Below are 14,101 nucleotides of genomic sequence, written 5' to 3'. Positions count from 1 at the left end.
AAACAAACTCTGGTGGCGTCATGTCTAAGGCATTTGACTGTTAACCAGAAGGCTAGTGGTTCAAACCCACCAGTCACTCCTCAGAAAGAAGATTGGGCAATCTACTTCCATTGAGATACCACTTAGAAAACTCAAGGAGAGGTCTCTGTGAGTTGAATTGACTGGATGGCAGTGAGTTTTGTTGTTGTTGTTTATATCAATCAAGGGAGCTCTGGTAGCATAGTGCATAAGGCACTTGACTGCTAACCAGAAGGCTGGAAGTTCAAACCCACCAGCCACTCCTCAGAAAGAAAGTTGGGTAATCTACTTCCGTAGTGATAACTGCCTCGGCAACCCAAGGAGGGGTTACTACAAGTCGGGTCTGACTCGACGGCAAACAACAAAAACAGCATATGAATCAAAACTAAAATGAGCAAATCTTGTGACACTGGGTCTGCACATCTGCCCAAAGACACATGCACAAGTAAGTGTATTCATGCCTTATTGACATCACTTAATACAAATATTTTGTTTATAATTATAAAATGTAAAAGTAGTTTACATGTTGTGGAAGGGTGAATGCCATATTCCTGAAAGTATTTCTCTCTGTAGAAGGAAATGTGAAAATTAGGATTTGGAGTATTGATTTTTTTCAAATGCTTTAATTCTTAATAATAATAATAATAATAAGCTATTACTAGTGACACTCAAAGTCATTTTTTAAAATAATGTCCTTAAATGACTTATTTGTACTAGGTGTTCCAAAGTTCCCAAAAGAAAAGATTGACCCTCTGGAAGTGGAGGAGGGAGATTCAATTGTCCTCCCATGCAACCCCCCCAAAGGCCTTCCACCTTTACACATTTATTGGATGAATATTGGTAAGTAGTGTTCTGTTCTGTTGATAGGAGGGCATTTTAATTGCATACATCATATCAAACAACAAAGTGAAATAAAAAATAAAAATAATATTAGGTGAAATCAAATGGATCTTTAAAAAATTAGACCCACTTACAGTTTACACCTAGTCCTAAAACTGCACTGATGGGTATACATGAAAACACTGAAATATCACCAAACATACATTTTGATTTTACCATATTAGAAAAGAGCAGAGACAGCTGTTATGATAGAATATATCTATGAAGAAGATACATTCCATATTTCAAAGAACTTTCTTACCATTGTAATATAATCCATGTTAAAGTTGAGGATGGCTTACGTTTGTGTTGCTATCTTTCTATTTTTATGTTAAGAATTTTGATAATTTTCCATCTGCTAAATACAGTGGCCCATAGAGAAAGTAATACTACCTTTGTGTTAATTTCCCAAAGTTTTACTCACTCTTGACTTGAAATCACAGTTTCTTTTAAATTCCACTTCTGGCCTATGTCTTAGCAGTATGTCCTAATTTTTTTTTTTTTTTTTCATTTTGACTCATAAGAAAAATGATCATATTTATATAGAACTCAAAGGAAAGTTAATGAAGCTGCTCTTGGTTGCAACCCAAAAGTGCCAGACTCTAGTCACCCTGGAATGATGGCTGCATCAAGGACAGAGAGACTGATATTTCAGACATAACCTTTCAGAGAGTTCTGTTTAAAAGAAATATGATCCTAGGAAATTAACAATTATAATTATACCATTATTTGAATTGACCATTTTTCAGATAAGAAAATGCAGACAGGAAGAGCCATCCTACAGGCCCAAATAGTAAGGAGAGGTGGGCATTCCCATATTAGCTTTCCACTAGTGGAAAGCTTGAGTCAATGATGCTAAGTTTTATTTTATCTATTCATTATTCCTTCTTGCTCATCCTCTGCTCCTACAGTAAGACCAGACTTAGGAGGAATAGGAAAAGCAGACTAGAAAAGAAAAATAAAATGAAATTAAAGACAGGAACATAAAGCATGATCAAGGACAATTGCTCTCTTTAATGATAAGTTATTTCTTTCTAGAATTAGAACATATTGAACAAGATGAAAGAGTATGCATGAGCCAGAAAGGAGATCTGTACTTTGCAAATGTGGAAGAAAAAGACAGTCGGAATGATTACTGTTGCTTTGCTGCATTTCCAAGATTAAGGACTATTGTACAGAAAATGCCTATGAAACTAACCGTCAACAGCTGTAAGTCCAAATTATTTGTCATTCCATCATGGATGCTGAATGCAAATGTGTCTATAATTTCATTCTGGCTGATGCCACTTAAAGCTGGGTGGATATTTTTCACCATTGTCTGTTTCAACTCTAGAGACTTCATCCAGATGAAAGAGACATCTGCAGCTGCAGATCCAAAGTAGCTCTGTCTCTGCCAGCCAGAAAATCAAATCTCAATTCACGCTGCAAATGTATTTCATTTGATATCGGCTTAGTTGTTTTCAGTGGGCACAATACACAGTGAAATCTCAGAGTTCTGTAAACAAGTGTCAGGCATTGATTCACTCTGGTCTTAGATAACCCAGAAATCTGGAAATGATTGGTAGGAGGAAATAACAAAAAAGAGTTAAAAATAAAAGATACAATATTAACATTTTTATTATATCGAGCCTTTTCTTGCAGTATGCCCCCCTCCACCTCCCAAATTGGCAAAGTTCTCTCATTGCTACTATTCCCTACTTGGTGATGCAGATGCCAGTCTGGGTTCCCAAATGGGAAAAAGTAATTAGTGGGAGGAAGAATCATAAGATTTAAAGGGCATAGATAATCCCCAACAGTTCACCAACTGAATAATTGGCTCGAATATAGTTGAAAGTTGGCATTACCATTCCATTGTCTGATTTGGTCTGCGATTCTTTCATTGTTGTGTGTAGATACACGATGCCAGGGCTTCACTAGAGCATTCTCTTGTAGCCTCCATTCTCTTATTTGGATCCTCTCTCCCTTGATTCATCTGTGGACACTCAAGATTAAGCTCATTAGAGATATTTTTTTTAATTATATTCCCAAAGACAATGTTCTAGTGAAGAACTGTTCTGCTTCATTTTGTAAGTTTTCTAAGAGAATAATAGACTTCTCATTCTTTATTGATATCAGCATCTACCATTATGTTTGCATTTTGTTTCCTTCCATGTTTTCTTATTTCAGTAAAGCATGCTAATGACTCGAGTTCATCCACAGAAATTGGTTCCAGGGGTAAGTGGAACATATGTAGAATACTGGCATTTATTTTTACCTTTAATAGCTCACTATCATCTCAGAATTTGGACTTTTTCCTTTAATGCCTTTGTGAGTTTATTGAAATACTAATATCTCCTGTTAATGAAAATGCCTTACCATATAGGATTCTATTTTTTCCCTCCCCCCTTAAAAATGTGCAAATGGAATGATCTTTATGAATTAACTTTACATATAACTATGTTTGCATAATATATATGATACATATAATATGTATTATATATATATTATACATACAATGTATGTATTATATGTATAATATATATTATACATATAAAATATATTAATATGTAATATATAAACATATAAATAAAAACATATGACTGTATATTTTTAATAAGATAATTATTTTGTGTCTACCAAAATGTCCCCCATGGTACGTAAATTGATAATTCTTACATAAGGAAAGGAAAAATAAATGGTTGACTATCTACAGATTTAGGGAAAACACTGGGTATAGGGAAGTTAAAGGAATATTTTTCATAAGATCTTTTTGAGCTATTTAATAAGCAATTGTATGTTGTGACTCTCTGAGAAACAAAACAGTCTTCCAGTACCCTCCAAATTAATTTTTTCATGAATCCTTTTTTTTGCCCCTCCCCATAGCTCTGTGAAAGATGCCTGAGTAAACCTTACTTACACAGTAGCTCTAGCTTTCACTAATGAAAGGAATCATTTACGTGAATGCAATAAGTATTCTTTATATCATTTGAATCAGTGGTTACTACACAAGCAAATCAGTGGGGATGAGCACAATTTCCTCTTGGTGAACCTTCACTTTGAAGGTGGACTACTTAAATGTTCATTCATGTTCTTGATTTTCTTTGAGATCCATAATTCAATCCTGAGTTATGGATTGAGTTAACAGTGTGTCTATTGTTGGATCTCCACAGCACTGAATGAAAATCATTACATGGTCAATGGTCATTTTTAGATAAATGAAGCTACAATAAGGTGTATGCTGCTTCCATGGCCATTCATTCCTCTCTGAGAAAAGAATGCCACATATTTTGTTCTCTTTCCATATGACATTAAGCCACATTTACTTTGGATGGGAAATACATACAATTCGAGTGAACATTTGAAAAATGAAATAAAAATTTCCACATAAAATTGAAATTTCCCAATTTTCCATTGTATTTGTAAAGTGTTTTTAGAAAATAAGAAATGGAGTGTGTCCACATGCAGTTAGAGGGAATGCCTGCTAATCATTCCCTGTAGTGTTTTTTTCTCTATGAGGCTCTGAGACTATAAGGAGTGTTGCTTGAAGACCTTGATAATTTGATAGATGTCTAGTGGCCATCATAAACTTCCTGGATCAGAATTTCTGGATGCAAAGCCCAAGAAGCTTCATTTTAACAGGCACCCTATGTAATACTTAAACAGAAACCCATTGTGGCTCAGTTGATTTCAACTCATACTGATCCTATAGTATAGGGTAGAACTGCCCCATAGCATTTCCAGTACTGAAATCTATGCAAGGTGACTGCCGTATCTTTCTGACCTAAAGTGGTTGGTGGGTTCAAACCTCGACCTTTTAGTTAGCAGCCAAATGCTTAACTATTGCACCACCAGGGTTCCATGTATAATACTTAGGCACACTGAATTAAGGAAACACATATACACAGAGCATAAAACTTGTCAAAGGATGATTAAAGTGCAGAATAGAAAATCATACAGTATCAATTCATGGCTTACATCAAGAAATTAATTGTCTCTAACAATATTTGAACTTGTGAATTAGAACATGTGGTATGATCATAACCTGCATAGTACTTGGTGACACCCTTAGTTAATGCATCTATGTGACAACACATGCTTCATGTTAAGAGAAAAATCTATTTCAATGGGAAAAATATACATATCTACACATGCATGTCCTCACACACTCACATAATGCATACATACCTACATATGTTTTAAGAAAGATTTAGTGCCACAAGACTTTAGCCTTCTTAGCTTGAATAAACCTGAGACTCTTCTTTTCTGTTTCATAGCAAATTCCATCAAGCAAAGAAAACCTAGACTGCTGTTGCCGCCCATGGAGAGTGGTAGTGAGTCCGCAGTCATCATCCTCAAAGGAGACACCCTGCTGCTTGAGTGTTTTGCTGAAGGCCTGTGAGTTAACCTGACTCAGATTCATGACTTTGCTCAGCCAGTTCTGTCTAAGAAAATGATGTCTAAGAAAAAGACATCATTAAGTGGGAGCTCTGGTAGCATAGTGCCTAAGGCACTTGACTGCTAACCAGAAGGCTGGCGGTTCAAACCTACCAGCCACTCCTCGGAAGGAAGGTTGGGCAATCCTACTTCCGTAGTGATACTGCCTCGGAAACCCAAGGAGGGGTCACTATGAGTCGGGGCCTACTCGACGGCAAATAACAACAACAACAAGTGTGTGCCTATATACACATGTAAAAATTATTTCTTTTTTAAAAAGGAAAAAAATCCTGTTACTACCTTTCTGGAGGAAATAATTCATATGTCCCTCTATAGACTTCAGGTTGAGAGTGAGATTGATTTATAATTATATCCCTCTGTCAGTCTGTGATAGTGTCAGTAGAAGGGGCTGTGACAATACTCTCCTGAGCTTAAACAGGAGGATACTATCTTTAGAACATAGGATTGTCTGTAGTTTTCACATTACTACTGATACCTGTCTTTTTTTTTTTTTTTTTTTACTTTGTGTTTGTTATCTTGTCCCACTCCTGCTTGCTGTAGTACTAGCTCTGCTCCCTTTTCAGGTTGCAAGAACCCTACTTATCTATATTTCACCCAGCTGGCTTTTACATTCAAGGAGTTCCAGACTGTGTCATTTGAGAGTTTTACCATCAAAACACACATTATTGTAACTTTCTTCCCACCTGAAAAGCAATCCATTTTTCTAAATGTCCCACAAAAAGCTCAAAGGACTTGCAATTTGGTCACCTCTTGAAATTTGGTACATTTATTAAGTACAATAAGTCCAGTAAACAAGGGCCCTCTTATTTAAATATTTTGTCTTACAGGGACACCTGTTTCCCGCCACTACATGTCTACTTTTACATTGGGAATATCATAGGTTAATGAGTTCCGCCTTCTCAGCACCATATACCATATTCCATATCATACCATACCACAAGACCATACCATACCACACCATACCATACCATACCATACCATACCATACCATCATACCATACCATAAACCGTATTCAATTTATAAGTTAAGGGCTTCTTCTAGTCAGGAATCTAGATACTGGATTAGGACTTGAAAGTGTAAAAATCATGTCCATTCATAATTTATTGTATTCCAAACAGCTGATTTTAAATTGGATAATGAAGGAAACAGCAGAGTATAATCCTTATTTTAAAAAATTAAGCTTTGTTGATTTTCCTTTTATCCAGCAAAAATATCCAGATTGCTTCTGTCTTTCAAATTACTAATTTTTATTGACTTTAGTTAGTTAGCTGTGCTGTGACATGTCCTCTGTTCAGAATATGATCTTTTTGTATTATTTTAGAAGACGAAAAACCTCAATTTCCATTTGAATGATGATGGTAATTGCCTGCTCTTTTGTTCTTATTTATTTAAGTGGTAAAAATTAATTATTTCAGAGTTTATCCCTATTCTGGGTTGACTTTTTGGACAGGATGGACAGTTCAGTAATTCTTTTTTTCCTATTTCCCACAAATAACATCAGTTGCTTTTTTGATGTGTTTGGAAACTTCATGGCTTGTCTTCAAAATAATAGAAGTGCTTTCCTCATGTGCATTTTAGAAAGGGAAATGTCATGAGGCAATATATAAAAAGAAAGTGGATGTAAATATGTGTCATCCTTGATAGACAGATTCCTGATGCATTGCCCTAAGAATTCTCACCTGAAGTGGTTTCTTCTTACTCATACTGGGTTTGCATTGGGTGATCCATGTATCCTCCTTGAAATGAAGTGCATACATTTGTGTAAAAGTACTTTTAAAAATTATCCTTAGGTTTCTAAAATTCTGTATCTCCTACTACATGTTATGTGCTCTTATTATGTATCAGCTGCTATAATTTTTACTTTATATACATTAGTTCATTTTTTTCCCTCACCACTTTTCATGGCTATTATTACTTCCACTTGCAAATTAAGTAAATGAAGCTCAGACACTTTAATACATTTTACTAAATATAGTGTAAGGTTTAGCTGAGATTCCATTCTTTCTGTCCCTAGGACCTTAAACTACCTCCAAATTTAACTAACCTAGAAGAATATTTTAACCAAATGAACTACTCAGCTCAGGTAGGTGGGGAAAAACAGAAAAAATAAAGAGTGGCATTATTATATCTGAACATATAGAAGTAACATATAGTAGACATTTCAGTAAATGCTTAATAATAAGAAGAATGAGGGAGCTCTCGTGGCGCAGTGCCTAAGGTACTTGAATGCTAACCAGAAGGCTGGCAGTTCTAACCCACCAGCCACTCTTTGGAAGGAAGGTTGGACAATCAACTTCCATAGTGATACTGCCTCGGAAACCCAAAGAGAGGTCGCTATAAGTTGGAGACAACTCAACGGCACATAACGACAACAATAAGAATGTAGATGAAATTTGTGCAAACAAGAGAGGTGTCTATATTCTATAGATTCTGTGAGTATAGTAAGGATTGTGAATGGACAAAATTATATATTGAATTTCATTCGGAAGAGTAAGGTGTTTATACCCTAAAATAAACACAAGAGAACATTCACACACCATTTCAAAATCACTCACACCCTGTTAAATGGGTAGTGGACTCATCGGCCCTGCTCAAAATATTTCTCCTCTGTCTTTTGAAAATTCATGAGTTCAAGTTATGTATGATTCTTTTGCCACGTACAACATTATAACCAACTGAAGTATAAGAGTAAACTTGGATGAACAAAGACCTGCATGAAAATATGAGATCATGAGATTGTTCATGTTTGTGTATAAAAATGGATTAAATAATATATTATCTCACAACACTTTATTGCTGAAATGCTGTTATTAAATTATGTTTTTTAAAAGGAAAAAAATTGGCAAGAATGCAGTTGGAAATTCTTGCAGTAGTATAGACCTGTTCCTAAATAAATTTTCACCTTTTGTTCACCAGATACTTACAGATAATTGTTTTATTCTTTCAAGTAATAGGTATTAGAGGATTAGATCAGTTTTCAAAGATGGCATTTAAAAAGGAAACCAATAGAAAGTGAGATATTTGTACTATTAAAGTATAGATTCATGAAAAAAACTATATTCTGGAGCAACTTAAGTCCATAGTAGGAGCCCTGGTGGATGTGGTGGTTAAGTGTTGGCTGCTAACCAAAAGGTCAGCAGTTTGAACCCAACAGCCACTCAAAATGGGGGGCGGGACAAAAATGGGGGACAACATGGTCAATTGACATACATAGTTTTAAAAATTTTGTTCTACGACCTACTTTGGTGAGTAGCAACTGGGGTCTTGAAAGCTTTCGATGGCCATTTAAGATGCAACTATTGGTCTTCTCTCATCTGGAGCAAAGAAGAGTGAAGAAAATCAAAGTCATCTGGAAACAATTAGTCCAAAGATAAGATGGAACATGAAAACCTTAGCTGCCATGACCCTGAGATGAGAAGAACCAGATGGTGTCCAGCTACCAATGCCAACCACTTGGAAAGTGATCAAATTTAGAGAACCCAGATAGAGTGGGAGGAAAAATGTAGAATAAAATTCAAAACCACAAAAATGACCAGATACTGGTCAGAAATAGACCGGTGGAATCCGTGAGCCTATGGCTCTGGGTTACTCTTTGGGCCCAGAAATAGTCTCACTTACATGGATTGGCTCTCAGCCCAACAGTAGAAAGACCTACATACAGAACACCTACCCCAGGCCAATGCACCCACCTACTCTAGGAAGATACACCCCTTTGATCAATCAGCCATGAGACAATAGAAGGGTAGGATTCACAGAGAGGGAAAGCTGAACAGACAGGAATGTATAGAAAAGAAGGGCACAGGGAGAGCGTGATTACAGAGAGGAGAGGGGAAGAGAAGTTTTTATGGTTGGGAATGGTAATGGGGGCCATGAAATCAGATGTGCATGAACTTTTGGGTATAAAACAAGTTTGCTTTGTAAATTTTCACCTAAAGCACACATACACACACACAAAATTGTAGTTGTCTGCTTCCATAAAGATTATAACCTTGGAAACTGTATAGGCAGGTACAGATTACCCAGTAAGCTAGGTAAGCACAGGTTTACATGTGCTTACTTACTAATCTTCAGTGAATAGTTTCATATGTTTTTCACCACAGATGTGAAATTTTTCAATGCAGGCTTAGTGAATAATCACAAATAAGCCCAGGCTTACCTTGTTTACTGGGTACTCCAACCTTATCAGGGATAGTAAATTTCAAAAGAGGCTTTGATTCTTGGAAGGTGATGAGGGGTTAAGAGAGAAACAGATGTCAGCCATAACTAGAAGCAGAAGTTTTGATATAATGAAAAAAAAAGATGAAACTTTTCACTGCACATTAGTAAGTAAGCACAACTAAACCCATGCTTACATTGTTTATTGGGTAATCCAACACTGCTTATGGGTCACTGTAAGTCATAATCAACTTGACGGCAATGGGATTATTTTTGTGAGATCCAGAGCAGCCTGTAACTTGGCAAATTGCCATTTTGACAGATGGCTTGACAAGTAAGCATTTAAGAGACTTGGTTTATGCATCTTGTTAGGTGGTGTGCTCAGAAAATCAACAGATAATATACGTTCACAGCTCCCAATTTGAGCATCATTTCCATTTCCTCAAAGAGTGTGCCATAAGGTCCAAAGGTGATGCAATCAGTTTGTGCTCAACTACTAACTTAAAAGTTGAAGGCTCAAATCTACCCACTGGACCTTCTTTTGCTGGTGTGACACTCAAAATGATAAGAAACAGCTTTCCAAATACCCAGTAAAAATCAGAGTATAGAATGTACAATATATGAATCTAGGAAAAATGAAGTTGTAAAAAAATGAAATGTGAAATGGAACACTGAAAGATATCCTAGAGATTAGTGAACTGAAATGGATTGGTACTGACCATTTTGAATTGGACAATCATATGATCTGCTATGCCAGGAAGGACAAATTGAAGAGGAATGGTGTCACATTGACCATCAAAATGAACCTTCAAGATCTATCCTGTAGTGCTGTTAGTGATAGGATAATATCCATACACATACAGGAAAGACCAATTAATATGACTTTTATTCAAATTTACATAATAGCCCCTGAAGCCAAAGATGAACAAATTGAATATTTTTACCAACACCCGTGGTTGCATATTGACCACATCTGCAGTCCAGGTGCATCGATAATTACTTTTGATGGGAATACAAGAGTTAGAAACAAGGAGGCATCAGTAGTTAGAAGATATGACCGTGGTGATAGAAATGATGTCAGAGACAGCATGATAGAATTTTGCAAGACCAACAACTCATTCATTGCAAATACCTTTTTCAACAAAATAAATGGTAATTCCACACGGGGACTTCACCAGGTGGAATATACAGGGATCAAATTGACTACATCTGTGGAAAGAGACAAAGGAGACATTCAATAACAACAGTCAGAACAAGGCCTGACTGTCGACTGCTGAACAGATCATCAGTTGCTCACATGCAAGTTTAAGTTACAGCTGAAAAAAATTAAAACGAGTCCATGAGAGCTAAAATATGAAGTTGAGTATTTCTCATCTGAATTTAAGAGAACATTTGAAGAATAGATTTGATGCATGGAACACAAGTGACTGAAGACTAGACAAGTTGTGGGATGTTATCAAGGACATACATGAAGAAAACAAAGGTCACTAAAAAGACAGGAAGAAAGAAAAGACCAAGATGGATGTTAGAAGAGACTCGAACTTGTTATTGAACAGAGAGTAGTTAAAGAGAATGGAAGAAATGTTGAAGTAAAAGAGCTGAGCAGCAGAGTTTTAAGGGTGGCTCAGTAACACAAAGTAAAATATTATAATGAAATGTGCAAAGACCTACAGTTAGAAAATCAAAAGGAAGAATATGCTACGCATCTCTCAAGCTGAAAGAACTGAAGAAAAACAATCAAGCCTCGAATTTCAATATTGAAGGTTTCAATGGACAAAATATTGAATGATGCAAGAAGCATCAGAAGAAGATTGAAGGAATATGCAGAGCTAATGTACCAAAAAGAATTGGTTGATATTCAGCCATTTTAAGAGGTAACACATGATCAGGAATTGATAGTATTGAAGGAAGAAGGCCAAGCTACACTGAAAGGACTGATGTAAAACAAGGCTGTAGGAATTCTCCTTAGAAGCAAGAATGGTCAGACTTTATCTCACCTGCTTTGGTCATGTTGTCAGAAGGAACCATTCCCTGGAGAAGGATATCATACTTGGTAAAGGGAGGGTCAGAAAAAAAAAGGGGAAGGTGTTCAATGACATGGAGTGACCCAGTGGCTGCAACTATGGGCTCAAGTATAGCAAGGTTTGTGAGGCTGGCATAGGACTGGGCAGTGTTTCATTCTTTTGTACATAGGGTTACTAGGAATTGGAACTGACTCAACAACACCTGTGGTAGTTAAGTTTGTGTGTCAACTTGGCTGGGCCTGGTTAAGTGGCTGGGCAGCTGAATATGATTTTTTCCCATGGTGAGACTGGTAATAAACTCCATGGTGGAATCCAGTGGAGCAGCTGAATAGCTGTTTTAGGTATGTGGTCTGCTTCCCATATGTAAGAAATAGCTTTGGGAATGGTCTCTAGTTTATAGCATGCTTGATCCCTGCATGTAGCCTTGTCATTATTGAGCAGTCTGCCATGCTCTGCTGACCTTGGGACTTTCAATGGACTTGAATTAATGGCCTACTGTGTGGTTTGGTGACATCAGACTGTACCTTTTTACTTGTCAATCTTGGGCTTGTCAGTCTCAGCAGCCATCAGCTGTCTGAGTGAAGAAAAGCCTCTAGCTCTAGTGAGCCAGGAGCAGGAAGCAGAGCTGAAGCCTAAGGTTTAGGGCTTTCACCCAGCCCCTAGAGCCTGGCACTTTGAACTCAGACTTAAAGCCTCCAAACTATAAGAGAATAAACTCCTGTTTGTTCAGCCATCTCATCTGTGGTATATTTCCTGTCAGAGGGGCACTAGGTAACCAAAACAGCACCTAACAACAACAACAGGAATTGATGGACTACCCATTGAGATATTTCAAAAAATGGATGCATTGTTGGAAGTGTTCACTCATTTATACCAAGAAATTTGGAAGACAGATACCTGGCTGACTGACAAGAAGAGATCCATATTTGTGCCTATTACAACAAAAAGCGATCCAACAAAATGTGGGGATTATCAAATAATATCATTAATATCACATCCAAATTGTAGCATTATGTTGGCAAGAGATTACCAGAAATTTCAGCTGGACTCAGAAGAGGATGTGGAATGAGGGATATCATTGTTGATGTCAGATGGATCCTGGAAGAAAGCAGAGAATACCAGAAAGATCTTTGCTTGTGTTTTGACTATGCAAAGGTCTTCAACTGTGTAGTTCATAAGAAATTATGGAAAAGATTGTAAAACATAAGAATTCCAGAACACTTAATTGTGCTCATGGGGAACCTGTACATAGATGACAAGGTAGTTGCTCAAACAGAACAAGGAGATGCTGCATGTACTAAAATCAGAAAAGGTGTCTGTCAGGGTTGTGTCCCTTAAGCATACTTACTCAGTCAGTATGCTGAGCAAATAATCTGAGAACCCAGACTATATGAAGATAACATGGCATCAAGATTGGAGGAAGACTCACTAACAATCTGTGATATGCAGATGACACAACCTTGCTTGCTGAAAATGAAGACTTGAAGCACTTACTGATGAAGATCAAAGACTTTGTTGTTGTTGTTATGTGCCATCGAGTAGGAACCCGACTCATAGCGACCCCTCCCTGGATTTTGGAGGCAGTGTCACTATGGAGGTAGATTGCCCAAACTTCCTTCCAAGGACTATAGCCTTCATAATAGATTATACTTCAACATAAAGAAAGCAAAACTCCTCACAACTGGACCAATAAGCAACATCATGATAAATGGAGAAAAGATTAAAGTTGTCAAGGATTTAATTTTATTTAAATCCACAAGCAATGCTCACAAAAGCAACAGTCAAGAAATCAAAGGAGTTATTGCATTGGACAAATCTGCTGCAGAAGACCTCTTTAAAGTGTTAAAGATCAAAGATGTCACTTTGAAGACTAAGATGCACCTAACCCAAGGCATAGTAGTTTCAGTATGCTCACATATACATGAAAGCTCTGCAATGAATAAGGATGACCACAGAAGACTTGATGCATTTGAATTACCGTGTTGGTGAAGAAATATTGAATATACCATAGACTGCCAGAAGAACAAATAAATCTGTTTTGGAATAAGTATAGCTAGAGTGCTCCTTAGAAGGGAGAATGCAGACTTCATCTCTTGTATTTTGGTCCTGTTATGAGCAGGTACCAGTCCCTGGAGAAGGATACTATGCTTGATAAAGTAGAGAGTCAGCAAATAAGAGGAAGCCCTCAATTAGATGGATTGCTACAGTGGCTGCAACAATAGGTTAAAGCAGAGTAGTGACTGTGAGGATGGCACAGGCTGGGCAGTGTTTCTTTCTGTTGTGCACGGTTTTGCTATAAGTTGAATCTGACTCGATGACACCTAAGAAGAACAATTAAGACAAATAATTTGAAGTAATGGTCATAAATAATTTGAGAAAATTGTTCAGTTATTAACTAGTAACTAAATGATGGATTAAGGAACTCTGGTGGCACATTAGGAGCTCTGGTGGCATAGTGCCTTAGGCATTTGACTGCTAACCAGAAGGCTGGCAGTTCAAACCACCAGCCACTCCTCAGAAGGAAGACTGGGCAATCTACTTCCATAGAGAAACCACCTCAGAAACCCAAGGAGGGGTCACTATGAATAAG

The 14,101-nt window shown here is 37.0% G+C and overlaps 1 protein-coding gene across 1 annotated transcript in view; it reads left to right on the top strand.

Annotated features, from left to right (window-relative positions):
- Positions 1-14,101, top strand: part of CHL1 (cell adhesion molecule L1 like) — a 131,459-nt gene that overhangs the window by 51,958 nt on the left and 65,400 nt on the right. The window contains exons 4-7 of the mRNA XM_007947330.1: positions 736-858; positions 1,936-2,106; positions 3,064-3,111; positions 5,151-5,271. Coding sequence (XP_007945521.1) covers positions 736-858; positions 1,936-2,106; positions 3,064-3,111; positions 5,151-5,271 — 463 coding nt within the window. The remainder of the gene's footprint in view (positions 1-735; positions 859-1,935; positions 2,107-3,063; positions 3,112-5,150; positions 5,272-14,101) is intronic.

The sequence above is a fragment of the Orycteropus afer genome, unplaced genomic scaffold (assembly GCF_000298275.1).
Source record: "Orycteropus afer afer isolate SDZICR_OR568_19922 unplaced genomic scaffold, OryAfe1.0 scaffold00180, whole genome shotgun sequence".
NCBI classification, from domain to species: Eukaryota; Metazoa; Chordata; class Mammalia; order Tubulidentata; family Orycteropodidae; genus Orycteropus; species Orycteropus afer.
Note: the sequence above shows the minus strand (reverse complement) of the source record. Positions and strands in the feature narration are given on the sequence as shown.